Source organism: Hyperolius riggenbachi, chromosome 1, assembly GCF_040937935.1.
Source record: "Hyperolius riggenbachi isolate aHypRig1 chromosome 1, aHypRig1.pri, whole genome shotgun sequence".
NCBI lineage: Eukaryota > Metazoa > Chordata > Amphibia > Anura > Hyperoliidae > Hyperolius > Hyperolius riggenbachi.
Genome location: NC_090646.1, coordinates 366,402,208 through 366,424,034, shown reverse-complemented (window position 1 = coordinate 366,424,034; position 21,827 = coordinate 366,402,208). Strand labels below are relative to the sequence as shown.

The 21,827-nt window shown below is 45.6% G+C and overlaps 1 protein-coding gene across 1 annotated transcript in view; it reads left to right on the top strand.

Annotated features, from left to right (window-relative positions):
- Window positions 1-17,724: 17,724 nt before the first annotated feature.
- Window positions 17,725-21,827, top strand: part of DGKQ (diacylglycerol kinase theta) — a 225,499-nt gene continuing 221,396 nt past the window's right edge. Inside the window, exon 1 of the mRNA XM_068234259.1 lies at window positions 17,725-18,313. Within this exon, the coding sequence (XP_068090360.1) occupies window positions 18,022-18,313 (292 nt within the window). The 5' untranslated portion in view covers window positions 17,725-18,021. The remainder of the gene's footprint in view (window positions 18,314-21,827) is intronic.

The following is a 21,827-nucleotide window of genomic DNA, read 5'->3' as shown; positions in this document are numbered from 1 at the left end:
AGGTACCAGGTAATGTCCATGTTTCCCTATGGCTCAAGTGGGCGATGTTACAGTTTAACTGTGTGCTGACCAGAAAGCTGTTATGGGTAATGGCCATTTTCAAAATGGAGGACGGAGAATTGCATTGATCACAGTGGACAAATGGAACACAGGAAAGGAGAAAGAGATTGATGAGTAGACTACGCAGCAGGTAAGTCTGACTTGTGTACGGTTATTTTGACTTTTAATTTTCAGTTCAGGTTTTCTTTAAGGGAAATACTAATTCCCAGAATTGCATTATTCCATTGAGACTAGACCTACTTGAATTGGATTTCCTCAGAGCTGTCACTTCCATAGGGGCAATTGCCCAGGGCCCCAGAGCCAGCTGTGCAGGCCCCCAAGTCTCCTTCCTTATGGGGAGTCAATATAGGGGTGCAGTGCAAGCTAAAGGTGACACCCCCTAACCCCCCGATATGTTTCCGAGTGCACATCAGGGAGTAATCTCACCTGTCTGGCCAGGACACTCCACCTTCTTCTTCCTTCAAAGCCTCCTTCTGTCTCCATGGTTCCCCGGTGTGTCTCTGTCCCCGTGACATCATGCTACATAAGTACGTACACGCCTGCAGGGAAAGGAGAAGGGTTGCCAGTGGAGATGAAGATTGCAGCATGCTAAAGAAAGAAGGCGGAAATGAGCCAGCCGGAGAGGTGAGCTCATGCTCTGCTATGTGCATTCTAGTATCCTCATTCTAGTATCCTCATTCATGTTGGCAATGACAAACATTGATAGCCAACAGTAGCAGGCACCATATTCATATAAAATCAAAATTCTTGAGCTTTGGCATTAATGAAATACCTAGTATGTTTAACTCTTTTAATCTCTTTCAAACAACATGGTAAATACTTTAGTATATTAAAGGTATAGGATGTGCCATAAACTGAGGAGTTGAAGTTGTAACATTACTGTATGTACCAACTCTACAGCCCTGGTACAAATTATGCAAGTAAACTCACTACTCATCACAGCACCGTGTTTCAGTAGCAGGCACTTGTTCCTCATGTCTCCAGCAATGGCACTTAAAGCAAACCTGTGACTTCAAAAGGAGAGAAAGTCACATACTTACCTCGGTGGAGGGAAGCCTCTGGATCCAGACACTATTTCAAGAGTGGCAAAGGTTTGATGACCAGTAGCTGTGGGCAGTCAAATAGTAAAAAAAACAAGCTAGCCACCTTCCATACAGGACAAAGTCTCAGGTAAATATCACCAATGTGTTTGTCTTCTTGGACTCAAGTATACATCTGCTAGCAATGTGAACGGCTTCTCAGTCTAGCATGTTACATCGTCATGGCCAGGCTGCATAAACACTGTCACATGTATCAGATCTGTAGTCTAGTCAGTATGTTGACATGGCTGATGGTGCTAACCATTAGGCTAGCACCACTGTAGATGGCTGATGGCTACATGTTTCATCCATCCCACTACAGCCTTCGTCAGGGCTTTTGAACCATTTGTGTACAATATCACTTATAAATAGAAGATCCTGTTTCTCTGTATCATTCAGTAACTGTTCGTATTCTGGCCATGAGGAACAATTAAAAGCTATGATTTTCTTTTTTAATGATCTGTAAAATAAGGCAGATCACAGGCATTGTTTTATGTAGTAAAGTGATAAATTCTCTTGTATAAACATTTGGCCTGTGAGCACTGCATACTGTTTTCCCCCAGATTTGTAGATATGGCCAAATTACCACAGAGATATCTCTTATGTAATGTTCCAATGATGAAGAGATCACATGCAGCTACTGATAAGAGAAACCAGTAAAAGCAAAAGACATGTGAGTGTGAATGGGTCAGGAATGAACGGCAAATATCTTATTACCTTTGGAACAAGCTTCTCATACTGTTTTCAGCACTCCAGGCCAAGATGAGCTCTCATGCCATTTCCTAATATATTTGGAATTACCCGCACAATAGCACCACATCGCTAACGCTGGTTTCCAGTGTGAAACCAGCCTAAATATTCCTGGTTGTGAGAGCTACATCCAGCAGTAAAAGCTGCCACTGTGATTTTTGCCTGCACTCTCACCACTCGTACACGTGCTCTCATCCAATAGTGAAAGATTGCTGCCATAGCAGTAATCATTCAAATAAAGTTACTTAAAAAAACAAACAAAAAGGGGAGTAGGGATTATTAAAGTGACAGTGTCATATTAAAAAATAAAGTTTTTTTTGTGTGTGTGTATGAAGTGTTAACCCCTACCAGAGTAATTAACCGCTTGTGTCACCTATACTTGGCCTTAAAAAGAACCCGAGGCTGGGTTCTCACAACGTAATCCACATACAGAGGCTGGCTCTGCCTATAGAGCCCAAAATCCACAAAAAAGTCAGTGCATCTTGTAGCCTAAGGAATAATTCAATTTAGTGTAGGAGGCAAGAAAGTGCAGAGTGCTAATTATGTAGTGCAAAATATTGCTAATAAGGTGCCATAGTGTAGCAGCACAAAATGTGTGACCGCAGATACAATTAATTGTAAAGTGCAGCAGTATAGGGCAAGTATAAGTAAAAATGCATTGCATAAAAGTATGTAGTATCATGCAAATTGTATGCAACATTTTCACTATATAAACACTGGATACAAGGTTGCACAATTAGAACAAGGACTACAGACCCTAGCATCATAAAATCCACAAAAAAGTCATTGCATCTTGTTGCCTAAGGACAAATACAATTTTGTATAGGAGGCAAGAAAGTGCAAAGTGCTAACTATGTAGTGCAAAATATTGCTAATAATAAGGTGCAGTAGTGTAGCAGCACAAAATGAGTGACCGCAGAAAAATAATCATAAAGTGCAGCAGTATAGGGCAGATATAAGTAAAAATGCATTGCATAAAAGTATGTAGTATCATGCAAATTGTATGCAACATTTTCACAAAATAAACACTGGATATGAGGTTGCACAATTGAGACAAGGTTGGCAGACCCTAGCGGTATAAAATCCACAAAAAAAGTCAGTGAATCCTGTAGAAAAATTCAATTTTATGCAGGAGGCAAGAAAGTGCAGAGTGCTAACTATGTACTGCAAAATATTGCTAATAAAGTGCTGAAGTGTGGCAGCACAAACTGAGTGACCGCAGAAAAAATAATCGTAGTGTGCAGCAGTATACGGCACAGATTAATAAAAATACATTGCATAAAAGTCAATTGCATAAAAGTTGTAGTGCGGCAGAGTATAGTGAATATAAGCAAGGGATTGTGAAATATATTTTAGGATAAAATAGTAAAATAGAAATAGTAGTAGTCTTACCAGTAGCTTGTCAGTAGCACAAATGGCACCTCTGTGATGAAGTGAGGACACTTCATGCTTTATATATGGTGCCTGGGATGTGTCTGCCAATGGAAGGAAGCAGAGGGTGTAGGGTGGGTGGGGCAGAGATACGTGGAGGGGGACAGGCAGCCAATGTGGATTTTATGATGCTAGGGTCTGTAGTCCTTGTTCTAATTGTGCAACCTTGTATCCAGTGTTTATATTGTGAAAATGTTGCATACAATTTGCATGATACTACATACTTTTATGCAATGCATTTTTACTTAGGGCTCGTTTCCACTGTAGCGAATCCGCATGCGGGCACTGCATGCGGATTCGCATACTTAATGTTACTGTATGGGGTTGTTTCCACGTGTGCGGCGGCGGCGGCGTTTTTCTGTGCGGGGAAAATCTGCACGACAGGGTCGTGCAGATTCGCGTGCCTCAGGAATGCGGGCGAATCGCCGCTAATGTATTTAATAGTAAAAACGCATGCGTTTTTACATGCGTTTTTACCCGCGAATTCGCGGGCGATTTCGCACCTTTTCAATGTTATTTTGCCCTGGCAGTGTCATGGTTAATTTCGCATGGCACCCTGCCATGCGAAATCGCACGCGAAATCGCGGGTAAAAACGCATGCGGAAACGCATCCGCATGCGTTTTTACAAGCGTCGGAATGCGGCCGAAATCGCGTCGCAACAGTGGAAACGAGCCCTTATACTTGCCCTATACTGCTGCACTTTACAATTAATTGTATCTGCGGTCACACATTTTGTGCTGCTACACTATGGCACCTTATTAGCAATATTTTGCACTACATAATTAGCACTCTGCACTTTCTTGCCTCCTACACTAAATTAAATTATTCCTTAGGCTACAAGATGCACTGACTTTTTTGTGGATTTTTTCTGACGCTAGGGTCTGTCAACCTTGTTTTAATTGTGCAACCTTATATCCAGTGTTTATATTGTGAAAATGTTGCATACAATTTCCATGATACTACATACTTAGTTAATTTTATGTGGCTCGCTACAGCAACGTCTTTTGTCTTTGTCCACAGTTTGTCCCCTATCTTATTGCCTGATGAAGCGGGCTGTGCCTGCGAAACGCGTTGCATCTTTTGGGGTACCAATAATACATTTATTTGTTTAATTCAGACAGTATTTTGAGTCTGCTTTCCGGAGGTAAGTCCACCACTGCCTCCCAGCAAATTTTAAAATTTTTATTACCTTTTATCCTGCTGGAGCCTCCGTTCTCTTACGATAATCCTGTGTCTCATGTCTGCCTGCTAACAAGACCATGGGCTTCAGTAATAAAATAAGTTGCCATTCTTTTTCCCCTTTCTGCCACTAGGACTTACATTCAGGGTAGGGCTTATATTTCGAGCATGCTCAAAATTCCTGCTAGGAATTATTTTCAGGGGATGTCTTAATTTCAGGGAAAGAGGGTACACAATGTACAGTACAATATGCATTGCTAATTAATGCAAATTAATTAACATATACATTAGTAACAAAGTGCTAAACTGCAGTTTTAAGGAAAATGTTGCTGGTACAATAATCATCACAATTTTTTACAACTGATTACAGAAAGAATAAATAAAACATTGTTTTTTATTTATGAATAAGATGTACAAAATGGCAGACAGTGCAAGAAAAGTACAAAAAAAAAACAAAAAAAAAACAACCAGACCATCTACAGATTTCCCTTCTTTATAAATAGCTCCATAAATAATTAATTTCCACCATATGGTGATTATAGACATATGTGAAGCTTAGAAAGATATTTGGTATGTTAGATATTCTCTGCAACTGATGAACAATACAGTCATTTCCTTTCCTGAATAAACAAATGAATGTTCCCTTTGCTGCTTGAGTATAAGGACATGAGAAGACAGTCAGAAGTGCATGCAAAGGTCCATGTTCTGAAGGGTTGAGATATACCAATGCCAATACCTGGTGAGCACAACCTGCCTGCTGGAGATCGTCAATGAGATGCTAAGAATTCTGTCTGGCATGTAAATTTAATACATATTAAATGCAGCGTTGACTGTTCGCCAGAAATATGTCATTAACTGTTCCCGAATTAATGGCAATTCTCTGTTCCACACATAAAAAAAAAAAAAAAAAGATAAATTAAGGCCTCTTTTTCACGGGAGGCTCAACTGTGTGCTTGTCGACAAGCATGAGCTCCGAATGGATTCCAAATTGATTTAAACTCAAAATCATTCAGAATCCAAGCTCTAATTACTGCACCTGAGCAGGCGGGTGAGGTACCTGAGCAGTTCCGGGTAGAAGGCAACTTGGAACGCGACGTGGGACGCAACTAGATGTGGATTAAAGAAGACGGAAGCCTGGCTAAGTTGACCCTCCCTCACCCACCCACTCAGGTGCAGTAATTAGCGTTTGGATTCCGAATAATTAATGGCCCATACTCACGAGGGACTTTTGTCGCCTCAACACGCGGCGCCCGCGTGTTGCGGCGACAGGTCGCCCGTGAGTATGGGCCGCGCGCACCCCGAACTGTCGCCCGCAACTGTCGCCCGCAACGGGCGCACACCCCGAACTGTCGCCCGTCGCTGATGTCGCCAGGCGATTGAAAAGTTCAATCGCCTGGCGACAGTCGCCGCCGCAACTCCGCCGCAGCTGTCGCTAGTCCGCGTGAGTACGCGGACTAGCGACAGCAACCTCCATTGAGGTATGAAGAGCTTCCGGCGGAGGGAGGAGGAACGTCGGCGACAGCTTCCGTCATGCCGCTGGTCCCTCTTCCGCGTGTGTACGCGGAGGGACCTGGCGAGGAGCTGTCGCCGGCCTGTCGCCCACACGCTCACGTGTGCTGGCGACAGGCAACATTTGCTGCCCGTGAGTATGGGCCATTAGAGTTGAAATCAATTTGGAATCGATTCGGAGATCATCACTGCTCGGCGAGCAGTCCAGCCTCCCAATCACAAGCGCCTTTCAACTGCAATTACATGCTGCCAAATGGCAGCATTTGGTAACACGTGGTGGCATTACCCAGAGGCCAAAAACCATCTCATGTCATGCCTGAGGATGACAACCGCCATGTTCAGATGCATGCAACGTCATGGGGGGGGGGGGCAGCCGGTGAATGGGAGCAGCTGGTGGCAGATGGTGAATTAACCGCCTCCAACTACTTGTTGAAAAGAAACATGGAAAGATTGCCTGCTTCCACATTTAACATGGTCCAGCGACATGAGTTATTTGCTGCTGGGTAGTGTCACCAGGGCCGCCATCAGAAATTTGGGGCCCCTCACACATCATCAGGCCTGCCCCCCCCCCCCCCCCCGGGCCCACTCACTGGTTACTGTGCCCGCCCACTAGCCACCCCACCCCCATGTCCGTGCGCGAAGTGTGCTGCAGACACAGTATAGGTTAGCCAGGTACAGGTGCCCTAGTATAGTTAGCCAGGTATAGGTGGTTCCAGCCCCAGTAAAGGTAACCAGGTATAGGTGGTGGCCCAGTATAAGTAGCCTGTAGCCAGATATAGGTGGTGCCCCAGTATAGAAAGTTCGCTGTAGCGGGCTCACTAATCTGCTCCCCACGTTCAAGTGCTGATGTCACTCTTCTCTCAGTGCTGGAACACGGCGTGCTGGTTAGTGAGCCACAGGCCCGCAGCCAGCACATGCGGCCCTTCCAGCGCTTTGGGGGGGGGGAGGAGGGCAAGCCCTGGGCCCCTCACTGCAGTGTAAGTTGTCCCCTCCCTGATGGCTGCCCTGAGTGCCACCACGTGTCAAACATGACACGCATGGTGTTCCCAAATGCATGAAATTGCAGCAGAATGGCTGTTATTGCCGGTAGTCAGGAGACTGAACTGCTCAACATACGAGCAGTTCTGCTGCCTTTGGAAAGCAGTCCTAAAAGGGATATGTCCAGGGGCGTAGCAATAGCCATAGCAGCTTCTATGGGGCCCTGGAGCATAGGGGGCCCAGTGGGTTCTTAATGTATTCATCATTAACTTTCTTGTGTTTCTCCACCCTCTGACTTTGTCTCAATGCCCATGAGCTATGTGCAGTGTTGATTGCATGGAAATGTAAATTGCCCAATTAACTCCTATCCATAGGGTAGGGGTAGGTGGCATTGCTTAAGAGTGTTTACATCTGAGGGCCCCATTAAAGTTTTGCTATGGGGCCCCATGATCTCCAGCTACCCCACTGGATATGTCCATGTATATAAGGCCTAATATTAAAGCTAGGTACACACAGGGCTGGTGCTACCATAAATGCAAAATGGGCAATAGCCCCAGGGCCACAGAGCCTGTAGGGGCCCTCAAGGTGTTTCCGCCCAACTTAACTGTTGCTCCCTGGTGCCTCTGCAGAGTCTCTGGCAGAGCTGCATCTCACCTGTGCTGGCGAGCGCACTCCTCTTTCAATGTGTGGCTCTGTGCACTCCCACCTTCATCCGCTGCTGGCTGCATCCTCTCTGTGATCGGGGGCATGTTGTGACATAACAACATGCGCTGGGTCACGGAGGAAAGGTGCCCCTGCGAGTCAGGGAGTGCACGGAGCCACAGACTGACAGGAGGATGTGCCTGCCATGACAGGTGAGATGTTACTGTTTCTAGAACCGGCCCAGGGTACACACACCTTAGCTTTTTCTCAACTGAACTGAGATCATCTTGGGCAAAGATGCAGTCTAAATATAGGTGAGACCTGAAGCCACTGTCAATGTCGTTAGTGATCTGTCACAGGCTGTTTGGCAGATAGCTGACTAATAAGCCCATACAGAAATTGTTCCTACACTGTTTCCTGTAACAGTCAGCAACTTTGGTGTTTGGTGACAGTAACCGAGAGTGTGTATGTTAGCTTAAGGGTGCGTTCACACTGTGCTCATTGTGGTGCACTATGACGTAAGTTATAATTACTTTGGGAACTATATACCCAGGAGGTTTAAACACAGATTTCAATCTGGCAGTGTTTCTGCCAGATTGATAGGGCTTAAATTGGATGATCTGGTCATTGCCGTCATGCTTTGGGGTCACATGGGTACAGACGAAGGTTAAGAAATACATTGAAGAAAGATGGCAGAATAGCGTATTTTTTTGTGTATGGGTAGTGTACATGTGATAGTGCCTTCCATCACAGAGACAATGTAAATTGTATGTGTGTGAGGAGTAGTGCACATGTGAAATCGTAATCCTTCACAAAGTTAATGTGAATTGTGCATGTGTGTGAAGAATAGGGGAGGATTTGTATCTGATATGGTTAATAAATGATCTATGAAGGAGTGTAAAAAGGAAGTTCATTGCAAGGACCCTGGAGGTTTTTCAATCTTGTTGCATGCATATATAGCAAGAATAAATACACCCCTTATTCTACGTTTCTCCTATCTGTCTCCTCTCTCGTGTCTAAGGCCTGGTGCACACCAGGGGAGTTTTTCTGAGCGTTTTCAATTTTTGAAACCTCCTGCTAATGTTATCCTATGTGTCTATGCACACTGGAGTAATGAGGTTTTGTAAAAAAAAACCCATAGCATTACATTGGGAAGAGCTTTGAAACCTCTAGCGTTTGGGGAGCGTTTCTGGTGTGTCTCAGCCCTCTGTTAAGTTATTATGGTTCTCAGTCTTTGGACTGAGTAAATAAAGAGACTTGAATATATAAAAAGGATTCAGCAGCGCAATGCATAGTGTAGAATGTGAACTCCCCTAATGGGCGGAGAATGCCCAGAAGACGAAGATAAATGGGCAAATAGAACGCCCCCTCTGTGAGACTAACAGCATTATGCACTGCCGAAGCCCACGTGATGTGAGCGTAATGCATATCCAGGTGTGGTCATCGAGCCCCAGAGCGAGAGCGTGGACCTCAGCGTCATACACCGTGCGCACGGAGAACAGTGTCTGGCCGGCCAGAGAAGACACCTTGTTACAACCCCGGTAACTGCTACGTTAGGGCGGTGTGAGCTACGGGAAGCCGTAGCCACAAGCCCCTTGGAGCCGCTGACAGTACGAGGGGACAGAAGAGGTGGTGAGTGCTGCTGAGCAGCGTGACTACATTTTTAAAGGAATATCCATCACATGCAGTGACGATACAGGGAGTGCAGAATTATTAGGCAAGTGGTATTTTTGAGGAATAATTTTATTATTGAACAACAACCATGTTCTCAATGAACCCAAAAAACTCATTATTATCAAAGCTAAATATTTTTGAAAGTAGTTTTTAGTTTTAGCTATTTTAGGGGGATATCTGTGTGTGTAGGTGACTATTACTGTGCATAATTATTAAGCAACTTAACAAAAAACAAATATATACTCATTTCAATTATTTATTTTTACCAGTGAAACCAATATAACATCTCAACATTCACAAATATACATTTCTGACATTCAAAAACAAAACAAAAACAAATCAGTGACCAATATAGCCACCTTTCTTTGCACGGACACTCAAAAGCCTGCCATCCATGGATTCTGTCAGTGTTTTGATCTGTTCACCATCAACATTGCGTGCAGCAGCAACCACAGCCTCCCAGACACTGTTCAGAGAGGTGTACTGTTTTCCCTCCTTGTAAATCTCACATTTTATGATGGACCACAGGTTCTCAATGGGGTTCAGATCAGGTGAACAAGAAGGCCATGTCATTAGTTTTTCTTCTTTTATACCCTTTCTTGCCAGCCACGCTGTGGAGTACTTGGACGCGTGTGATGGAGCATTGTCCTGCATGAAAATCATGTTTTTCTTGAAGGATGCAGACTTCTTCCTGTACCACTGCTTGAAGAAGGTGTCTTCCAGAAACTGGCAGTAGGACTGGGAGTTGAGCTTGACTCCATTCTCAACCCGAAAAGGCCCCACAAGCTCATCTTTGATGATACCAGCCCAAACCAGTACTCCACCTCCACCTTGCTGGCGTCTGAGTCGGACTGGAGGTCTCTGCCCTTTACCAATCCAGCCACGGGCCCATCCATCTGGCCCATCAAGACTCACTCTCATTTCATCAGTCCATAAAACCTTAGAAAAATCAGTCTTTCTTGTATTTCTTGGCGCAGTCTTGACGTTTCAGCTTGTGTGTCTTGTTCAGTGGTGGTCGTCTTTCAGCCTTTCTTACCTTGGCCATGTCTCTGAGTATTGCACACCTTGTGCTTTTGGGCACTCCAGTGATGTTGCAGCACTGAAATATGGCCAAACTGGTGGCAAGTAGCATCTTGGCAGCTGCACGCCTGACTTTTCTCAGTTCATGGCAGTTATTTTGTGCCTTGGTTTTTCCACACGCTTCTTGCGACCCTGTTGACTATTTTGAATGAAAAGCTTGATTGTTTGATGATCACGCTTCAGAAGCTTTGCAATTTTAAGAGTGCTGCATCCCTTTGCAAGATATCTCACTATTTTTGACTTTTCTGAGCCTGTCAAGTCCTTCTTTTGACCCATTTTGCCAAAGGAAAGGAAGTTGCCTAATAATTATGCACACCTGATATAGGGTGTTGATGTCATTAGACCACACCCCTTCTCATTACAGAGATGCACATCACCTAATATGCTTAATTGGTAGTAGGCTTTCGAGCCTATACAGCTTGGAGTAAGACAACATGCATAAAGAGGATGATGTGGTCAGAATACTCATTTGCCTAATAATTCTTCACTCCCTGTACTGAGCACAGGAAGGGGAACGTGAAGTTAAAATATGAGTACAACTTTTTTGCAAGTGCATTCACTGATGGGGTGATGCCCCAGGAGGGACTGTAAAAGGCAAATAGAGTGTTGGACTGTGGAACTAGGATCTGTTGAAGATAAAGCGACCACAGGAATCATTTTTTGCAATTGAAGGGACAGTAACCCTAATAGAGGATTTCTTCAGTTCTTTTTCATGTTACTCTTATGAGGACTTCCTACTAGCGTCACTCTAGCATACAGCATAATCTGGCCAAGGACTGTGTTTCTTGTATGACTTGTGTGTGTGATTTTGAGGAGTGCTCCACACTCTAGGTAGGGTAATTTTTAAGAGGGGGGGGGGGGGGGAGGGGGAGAGTTTAGTGGGAAGTGCGTGTGTAATTGATACCAATACATTTTGATATGCAAGATTGAGAGCAACATGCTGCGTTGATCCCGCAATAAGCCCATTCACATTAGCATGTTGGTGAGCTTAGCTGTGCACTACCGGACAGTGAACGTTACACCTGCATTACAAAAGAATGATGATGAGGTACCATGGTGTGAGTAAGACATTAACTTTTAAAATCTGTTGCAATGTGCCACATGCATGCCACATTTTGGACAAAAAATATCGCTCATGAAAATCTAGAGTATATGCAAGTGTCTAATTAGCATCAATGGCCTAATATCAAGTTATAGACCAATACAGATAATTCTTGCCCAATGCTATTGTTCTGCTTGCAGTGGTCCAACTCCAACTCGTTCTTCTCCCTTCTCCTCTCCATGGAACAGATCGGGCTGATGTTACCCAAGCAGCGTGTCTGTGCATTGATCTAAATTGTCACCCAAAGAAACAGGAATTATTGTTTGGGCAACAGTTACCCTAAATGTGTCCTCAGGCTCAGTTCACATATAACATAGTCAAGTAAAGAGGAAACCCCGACTCCACTTTTCCAGAGTGTGTCTGTCTAGATCGAGCATTAGTGGAAATCTGGAGTCTGGGTGAGAGTAGTGCTCACTGTTCTGCATCACATTATATAAGAACAGGTTCTTAGAGGCAGGGATCTTGAGTCACAAGACCTAAAACGTCCCATAGCAAAAACTTTGGCTTTAATTCACAAAGGGCAATTCTATTAAAAAAAATCAGGTTGGTAAAATACCACATTCTGTATTTTAGACTTTTTTTTTTCCAAATTCACAGTGATTTTCACAGGTGAAGTTCTGTAATTTACTGAAAAATGTTGCTTCAATTTACCAAGCCCTGTTCAGTATGTAGTGGAAAGTGGAGTAGATTTTGTGCAGCAAGCTGTGCGGATTGGTCTGCATTAGCTGTTCCTGTGTCTCTTGCTAGGGCTGGTGCTCACCAGAGTGGTTCTGATGCGTTTTTTTAAAACGCCTGCTGGGGGAAAACCGCTTGGCTAATGAAAGTGATTGGGATGGGGCACACCAGAGCGGGTCGTTTTTTCCACAAATGCAAACTGGGGGGCAGCAGCATTTTTTAGATTTGTGAGACGTTTGTGCCTCAATGTTAATGTATAGGAAAGTGGAAAACCTCTCTGAAAAACGCTAGATAAGAGCGGTTTTCCAGGCGCTTTTGTTACAGAAGCTGTTCAGTAACAGCTTTACTGGGACAATATTTGTAATCTGCTACACAAAAACGCTCCAAAAAACGCTAGGTATGTTTAGAAAATGTCTCTAAACATGCCTAGAATCGCTCTGAAATCTGCTTCAAAAACCTCTAGCATTTTTCAGATCTGCTAGAGCAGGGGTGCCCACACTTTTTCGGCTCGCGAGCTACTTTAAAATTTGCCGAGGCCAGGAGATCTACCAACGTCCCAAATGCTAAGCACGCGTCCCCCCCCCCCCCCACGCGTTAGCCAGGTATATGTGCCTGCAGCATAGGTTACATGCCCTCAGTATAGGTTAGCCTGGTATTTGGGCCCTCAGTGTAGGTTAGCCAGGTATATGGGCCCTCAGTGTAGGTTAGCCAGGTATATGGGCCCTCAGTGTAGGTTAGCCAGGTATACGGGCCCTCAGTGTAGGTCAGCCAGGTATACAGGCCCTCAGTGTAGGTTAGCCAGGTAAACAGGCCCTCAGTGTAGGTTAGCCTGGTATATGGGCCCTCAGTGTAGGTTAGCCGGGTATATGGGCCCCCAGTGTAGGTTAGCCTGGTATATGGGCCCTCAGTGTAGATTAGCCAGGCATATGGGCCCCCAGTGTAGCTTAGCCAGGTATATGGGCCCCCAGTGTAGGTTAGCCAGGTATTGGTGCCCCCAGTGTAGCTTAGCCAGGTATTGGTGCCCCCAGTGTAGCTTAGCCAGGTATTGGTGCCCCCAGTGTAGCTTAGCCAGGTATTGGTGCCCTCAGTGTAGCTTAGCCAGGCATATGGGCCCCCAGTGTAGCTTAGCCAGGTATATGGGCCCCCAGTGTAGGTTAGCCAGGTATTGGTGCCCCCAGTGTAGCTTAGCCAGGTATTGGTGCCCCCAGTGTAGCTTAGCCAGGTATTGGTGCCCTCAGTGTAGCTTAGCCAGGCATATGGGCCCCCAGTGTAGCTTAGCCAGGTATATGGGCCCCCAGTGTAGGTTAGCCAGGTATTGGTGCCCCCAGTGTAGCTTAGCCAGGTATTGGTGCCCCCAGTGTAGCTTAGCCAGGTATTGGTGCCCCCAGTGTAGCTTATCCAGGTATTGGTGCCCTCAGTGTAGCTTAGCCAGGCATATGGGCCCCCAGTGTAGCTTAGCCAGGTATATGGGCCCCCAGTGTAGGTTAGCCAGGTATTGGTGCCCCCAGTGTAGCTTAGCCAGGTATTGGTGCCCCCAGTGTAGCTTAGCCAGGTATTGGTGCCCCCAGTGTAGCTTAGCCAGGTATTGGTGCCCTCAGTGTAGCTTAGCCAGGTATAGGTACCTGTAGCGTAGGTTAGCCAGGGTCCTCTGGACTCCTGGAACCTCCGGCAGGCAGGCCGCTGGCCAATATGAATGGCGGGGAGAAGACGCGGCGAGGAGAGAGGCGGCGCGGCCGCTACGTCATGGCTGGGGGCAGCGCCGGGCATGTTACCAGCACGCACGTTGCAGGCTGCCCGGCGCCGCCCCCAGCCATGACGTAGCGGCCGCGCCGCCTCTCTCCTCCCTCTCTGCTCGCCGCGTCTTCTCTCCCCGTCTCCCGTGCATTCTTATTGGCCAGCAGCTAAACATGATGAGCTGCTGGCCGCAAAATTTAATGAGACGCGGCCAAGAGGCCGCGATCTACCGAGGAGGCGGTCGCGATCTACCGGTAGATCGCGATCGACCTATTGGGCAGCCCTGTGCTAGAGGTATTTGGTGTGCACTGGGCCTAAGGCCTCGTTCACATCTGCTGCACTAAAAATGTGTTAAAGCGCGTGGTAAAAAAACGTGCGCGCTTTAGTGCGCATTTCTGTGCGTTGCGCTGCGCTTCTTTAAAGAACATTTTGCTTACTGTAGCAGCAGCAGTTGTCAATAAAACTTTGTTTTTGTATGTAAATGTATTTTTTTCTCCAATTAGGGGTTAAAAACGCATGCGCTTCTATGAGCTTGTACGCACTTCTATGCGCTAAAAAAGCGCACCCATTCACTTGCATTGATGTGCTCTTTACAGCTCAGCGCACAGAAATGCATGCAACACTACGTTTTTGTAACGCTGCTCAGCGCAGCGCATAGATGTGAACCAGCGACATTTAGTTACATGGAAAAATTAATACCTTGCTGAACGCACAGGGCAGTGCGCTGTGGAAAGCGCACAAAAACGTCCATGATGTGAACGAGGCCTAAGAGAGGAAAAAGCATCACTCTCGATCTGCTTACATGCCACTAGAGGTCTCTCTTCTGTTTATCACTATAGAGATCTGCACATCTAAAGTGATGCAGAAAAGCTTCTGTCTCCTTCTCCTGTTCTGCTGTTCTGAAGTACCACAAGAAGTGAATTGGATTAAATGGGGGGGGGGGGGGGGGGGGGAAGAGAGAGAGAGAGAGAGAGACCGAGAGAGAGACTGAGAGAGAGACAGAGAGAGAGAGAGAGAGAGAGAGAGAGGGAAAGAGAGAGAGGCCTAGTGCACACCGGAGCGTTTCCGCTGCGGTTTGCGATCTGCTTGCGGGTGCGGATCTGCTAGGGTAATGCATTTCAATGGGGTGGTGCACACCAGAGCGGGTGGCGTTTTGCAGAAACGCATACTCCCGGGCTGCAGCAGATTTTGGATTGCGGATGCGTTTCTGCCTCAATGTTAAGTATAGGAAAAACGCAAACCGCTCTGAAAAACGGCACTTCAGAGCGGTTTGCCAGGCGGTTTTTGTTACAGTAGCTGTTCAGTAACAGCTTTACTGTAACAATACATGAAATCTACTACACCAAAAACGCTACACAAAACCGCAAAACGCTAGCTGAAACGCTGCAGAAAAATAAGAAAAAGCGTTTCAAAATCTGCTAGCATTTTGCGGATCTGCTAGCGGTTTTTGGTGTGCACCAGGCCAGAGAGTGTTTCCTATTGACTCTCTGCTTTCAGTCAATGCTATTGCATGCTATTTTCTACTTTCCAACAGATCAGAGCTGGAGGAAAGTACTGAACATCTCTCTTGGCTTTAACGCATGCTGAAATCTTTGTGAATTACTGGCATGTGTTGAGGTCATTGGCGTCTGCAGAAAATTTTCCAGAGGGGCACAAATGGTGGTTTTTGGGCAGGAGTCATGGGCGGCGCACCGAAACTGTGTGTGGCCATGTACCACGATGTGGGTGTGGTCACAGGTGGAGGCAAATTTACATAAACTGAGCAATGGTGGGACATTAGACTAGGGCTATGGTAGGGATTAGATTGCGAGTGCCTCCGACACAGGTGCCCCCTCCCCCCCCAGTTTAGGTAGTGACAGGGAAACTTAAGCCATGCCCCCTGTGTGGCATTAAGCCACACCCCAGACTTTTGCCGGAGGATGCCAGTGGGTGGGAGAGGGTGACAGTGGGTGGGAGGAGGGTGCCAGTGGGTAGGTGGAGGGTGCCAGTGGGTAGGAGGAGGGTGCCAGTGTGTGGGGAGGACAACAGAAAGGCAGAGAGCGAGAGAGACTGCAGAGAGACACAGCTGACAGGAAGAGTGACAGCTGAGAGGCAGAGAGAGAGACAGCAAAGAGAGAGAGAGAGAGAGAGAGAGAGTAGAAAAGCAGAGAGGGACAGCAGGGAGGCAGAGAGAGAGCAAGAGAGAGAAAGAGACAGCAGAAAGAGAGAGAGACAGCAGAAAGACAGAGAGAGAGCAGAAAGGCAGAGAGAGAGAGAGAGAGAGAGAGAGAGAGAGAGAGAGAAAGAGAGCGCGCAAAAAGTCAGAGAGAGAGACAGCAGAAATGCAGAGAGAGAGAGACAGCAGAAAGGCAGAGAGAGAGCACAGAAAGGGAGAGAGAGCAGAAAGGCAGAGAGAGAGAGAGAGAGAGAGAGAGAGAGAGAGAGAGAGAGAGAGCATAGAAGCAGAGAGAGAGAGAGAGAGAGAGAGAGAGAGATAGAGAGCACAGAAAGGGGGAGAGAAAGACAGCAGAAAGGCAAAGAGAGAGAGAGAGCAGAAAGGCAGAGAGAGAGATAGCATAGACGCAAAAAGAGAGAGAGACAGCAGAAAAGCAGAGAGAGAGAGAGAGAGAGAGAGAGAGCGCAGGAAGGCAGAGAGAGAGAGAGAACAGAAAAGCAGAGAGAGAGAGACAGCAGAGAGAGAGAGAGTTGAGAGGCAGAGAAAGAGAGACAGCAGAAAGGCAGAGAGAGACAGCAGAAAGAAAGAGACAGCAGAAAGGCAGATAGAGTATAGTTGCCCCCAGTATAGCTAGTATAATTGCCCCAGTATTAGTATAATTGCCCCCAGTATAACTAGTATAGTTGCCCCAGTATTAGTATAGTTGCCCCCAGTATAACTAGTATAGTTGCCCCCAGTGTAGGTAGTATAGTCACCCCCAGTATAGCTAGTATAGTTTCTCCCGTATTAGTATAGTTGCCCCTAGTATAGGTAGTATAGTCGCCCCAGTATAGCTAGTATAGTTGCCCCCAGTATAGCTAGTATAGTTAACCCCAGTATAGCTAGTATAGTTACCCCCAGTATAGTTAGTATAGTTGCCCCCAGTATAGCTAGTATAGTTGCCCCCAGTGTAGGTAGTATAGTCAACCCCAGTATAGCTAGTATAGTTTCTCCCGTATTATTATAGTTGCCCCCAGTGTAGGTAGTATAGTCGCCCCAGTATAATATAGGTGCCCCCGGTGTGGGGGAAGCGTGGAAGGAGGGACAGCGGCAGGAAGGGGGGCCAGACACCCCCCACCCCACTTGGGTCCCCTCCTTCTAGCGCTTGTATATACAAAATGTAAAATGTAGTGGGGTCGGGCTCTACCATGAATTCCTTTGCGATCTACCAGTAGATTGTGATCTACCTAATGGGCATCACTGCTCATGGGCCATCAACACAGTGCCTATTTTGTGAAAAGCACTGCTAAAATTACTTCACCTGTGAATGCTTGTCATTTCCTGCAAAACAAGCACTGCTGGTGGGCATTGATGACAGGACTTGGGGAACTCTGCCCCAAGTAACTGAGAGAGGGAACAAAGGCTGAGGTAGATTACACCACACAGGATCAGGGGACATTCTTTCGTCATCAGCGCTGCGTAATATGTTGGCGCTTTATAAATACAACAAATAAAAAAATAAATAATTTCATATGAGGTTTTCTGTCCTCAGATATCCAGGAGGAGGAGAGCAGCTGTAGGAGAAAGTTGTCAGCAGTCAGTGAGAACTAGTGATTGCAGTGAGAAGTGTGTTGCACAGGGAGAGAGGGCGGGGTTACAGTCCCAGCCCAGCAGCGAGGTCAGCCCAGAGCACACTCACACACACACACATACCCAGCTCGTCTCTTGCGCTCTCCTTCAATAGCTTTTTCCTGTGGGCTTTATCTGCTGGCTAGGACTGATGCTTTATGGCTCTCCCCGTCACCTAGTCAGTGTGGTCGCCGAGGGGAATCCCGAGGATGAATTACCTGTGTGAGCTGTGATCCTGCCAGACAGACAGTGAGCCCAGCGCTCTCCTTCTTCCTTGCACATTTCCTTGTCTGCCTGCCTTCTCTGGGCCCTCCTCTCTGTCTGTCTCAGAGCTGTGTGAGCTGCAACTTGCAAGAGGGGAGAGATGGCTGCAGACGGAGCCAGATCCAGGTTTGGCAATCTGAGCGGTCGTGGAGGAGGAAGCAGCACCAGCAGCAGCCCATCTTCCAGTCCCAAGCTTGGAGGGGGCAAGACCAGGACCCCTCCTCAGCCAAAGAAACAGAGCCCCTCTTCACCTGGCATGAAGCACCAACAGCAGCTGAGGCAAGCCCCAGCTTCTCCAGGGCATACCTTCAGGAAAGTCACCCTAACCAAGCCCACCTTCTGTCACCACTGCACGGATTTCATCTGGGGGCTGGCTGGCTTCCAGTGTGAAGGTAAGTCAGCAACTGGTTTATAACTGGCATTGCTGCTTTGTTATTACTATTCTGCCTTTTATTATGGTTACACCCCCTCACTCTCTCTCGCTAATGAGAAAACCTTTCCAGATGTCTGCCTGAGCGACAGTGATCAGATTGCTGGTGTCCTTCTGTAGGCACTTCATTGTCCTGTCCTTATTCCAGAGGTCTCAGACATCAACCTTCCAGTGATCCATGATTTGTCAGCCAGGAGCATAGACAGGTGTGGCTGACAGGTAATTCTAGAAGGTGACTGAGCAATCAGGGAAGCATTTAACTACTCTGATCATCATCTAAGGCTCCATACACACTATCGATCAGGGTTGTTATGACAATCCCCGATGGTTAGCAACAAACAACGTCCGAGCACGTTTGCATTCAGTGACACAAGCACGACGATGGTCTGCCGATCAGATGATTTGCGGTTAAAATGAGGACGTGCATGTATCTAGTCACTGGTTAGTTCTTTGCATGAAACGTTCATTTGTTATTGTTCAATATGAACGACTACCAGTTATCGTCCAATTCGATCTGCCAGGACAGATTGGTCTAGATGGACCACAATCGTCATCTTTTACCATCATTAGGATTTTTTCTTCGAACGATTGTTGGCTGACCCGTCATTCCTCGTTCGTTTTGAGCAATGGCTGTCGAATGTGTGTGCGGAGCTGAAAGATGAGCTGCTGGGGACCAGGAAAAGGGCATTTTGGAACAGAGAAACAAAGCATCTCAGGATGCCTCATTATCCTGCCAATGCTGATGCGTAGGCAACAAGTACATAGTGGATGTGGGTCAATACTAACCAGCAGAAGAAGCCTTTAAATGCTAATTTACACTGACACTAAGCTGCTGCATATTGCTTTTTGCATACAAATGCATGGCATCCATTAATTCACTGTTACGGGTTAATAAATAATCTTGTTATTCCTCCTGGAAGAAACCAGATCAGGGACACTTATTTAAATGGAATGGGAATTTTTGGAGCATGTTTGTAGCAATTGGTTCTGATTTCTAGAAATATGTTACAGGAAATGTACCACGTAATCTATTAAACACCTGTTTCCACCGACTAGCTGGTGGGGAAGATCCTGCTCATTCATAGCATTCATGTCACATTTGTCAGGATTGAAGGGCTGTTACAAATAAGCTCCTCATTTTCACATACAGTTTTATTTGTAGTGCAAACATTCAAGGGTAATAAATCGGTGTGGTAAAACATATGCTGATAAACCTGCTAATTCACTGTACAGAGGTTATCAGATTACTCTTATCTGGGGAAGAATTCATTTTGTTGACTGATTCAATACCCTCAACACCTCCGCCTGGCATTATCACTAAACTGATGATTCTACCTTGCACAGCTGTCTGGGCTGTTGTGAGCGGATACTGGCTATTAATCTTCTGTGGTGCTCTTTTGCTATTTCTAGCCTGTTTAGACGTATACTGTCTCTTTTTTTGGACATATGTAGCCAGCTGTATGAATGAGGGACCTGAAAGGTCCTTTTCCCATGTGATCTCTAGATGTCATTTGTCTTTTGTAAGAAAATAGTGAAAGGATCTGATTGGTTCCCGTAGTCGCTTTGTTTTTGTTTTTAAATTGTTTACATATTTATTTAGACTTTTTATCATCTATGATTTGCCATAGTTTTGTGTGGTGGGCTTATGCCTGTAATTGTCCTTCTTTGCAACCGAGTTGGCAAGGATGTCTGTATGGGGATCACAAATGCACGGTCACCCAAATGATGACAAAATGGATGTCTATTGCTAGTCACACAAAGATTTGAATGCAGTGGTATTAAACTATTGATTGTATTCATTTTAATGATTGTAAAAGAATCATCTAAAATATTTTTATGTCGTAAGACCATTTATACAGTTCAATTAGATCTAGACTTTCATGCAGTATAATTTTCCAAAACACACACTCACTCTCTCTCTTTGAATGTAGTCCTGCCTTTCCAATGATGATTAACCTAGGCTTATAGTCCACCTGCCCACAAATTCTGGTAAAACTGGGTATATTTTGTACTGGCTTCAGAACTCTCTGTAAACATTCCGCAGAGCTCACCTGAGAAGACTAAAAATGAGATAAGTTTCACAATAAAAATCGGGTTGAAGAAAGAAATGTATTAATGTCGTTTTTTTCAGTGCCGCTGAATGATCCCAGCTGACATGTATGCGGCCAGCATGAATCATTACAAAAAGGCAAATTTCATTAAAATCAATTTTATTACTAATAAAATGGAGTAGGACCATGCTGCAGTCATCTGATAGTTAAGTGAGTTGAGTGTGCCCAGGTAAAGATGTCCATCTTATCCATCATATAAGATGTCATCTGGGCACCTATCCTGTAACATCTTGTTTTTTGTGGGCAACGTGGCTTATTGTGAGTTTGAAACTTTCGAATACTGTGAATACGTGAATGGTGATTACTAGGGATAGCCAATGTGATGGAAATAATTCTGTGGGATTATTCAAATTTTGTATGCAAATTTACGTACCTTTTTTAATATGGACCAATCAAATTCTGCTAAAGCTCAATTTGATTGGTCCATTTTTGAACTACAGGTAACTATATTATACTGTATGTCAGCCAAAAGAATGACCCCACACCATAGTAAAAACTTTTTTTTTTCTACTGTAGTTGCTCTTTAAGTGGGAACAAGAGTGACACTTCATTCACACAAAGACTTCTGTGACCCATATTCATTATTGTTGTGGTTGGTTATCCACCGACGTTGGCTCCTTCCTTTTCAGCTTTCCATTGAGTTGAAAAATATTTAGTCCTATTGCAATTGTGTTTTTTCTGCTGCAGTTTACAACGGAATACCTGTTAGAGTCCTTTCACACTGAATCCATTGCGTTCCATCGCAAAGCACAATCTCATTGCATCTCAAGATATTTATGTGTTCACATAAGGTGTTGCGGGTCCATTCTGAGTAACGCACTGCATGCCGTGCATTTACAGGACAACACGTTTGTTTACAGTAGCAATGAAGCATACTTTTAATTGTACTGTATGGTCGCGCTACAGATAACATGATGGAATTGCAACGCAACGTGCACAGTGTCAAAGGCCTGAAAAATCAACATGATGCCAGGCAACTGGTATTGTTTAAAAGGAAATCAATATGGCAGCTTCCATAGGTCTCACACCTTGTGTTCCTTTTTAAGGCAGTGATCTCACTAGTGTCTGTGGGATCCACAGACGACTTCTGCATGATATGTGCGTTTTGTGGCATGCATTGTGATTTCAATGAGGAATCGCATGCATTGTGTGGAAAAGTAGTGCAGGTTGTATCTACTAGCGGATCGTTCAGGAACAGCCTCATCAGTCCGCCGACAGTGCGTACACACGCAGTACAGTCTGCTGAAAACCCGCCCAGCGGGAGGTGCGACGGACCCGTCGTTGGCTGCTGTAGTGTATGGAGGCTGCTATATGTATTTCTATTTAAGCAATACCAGTTACCTGGCTATCCTGCTGATCCTCTGC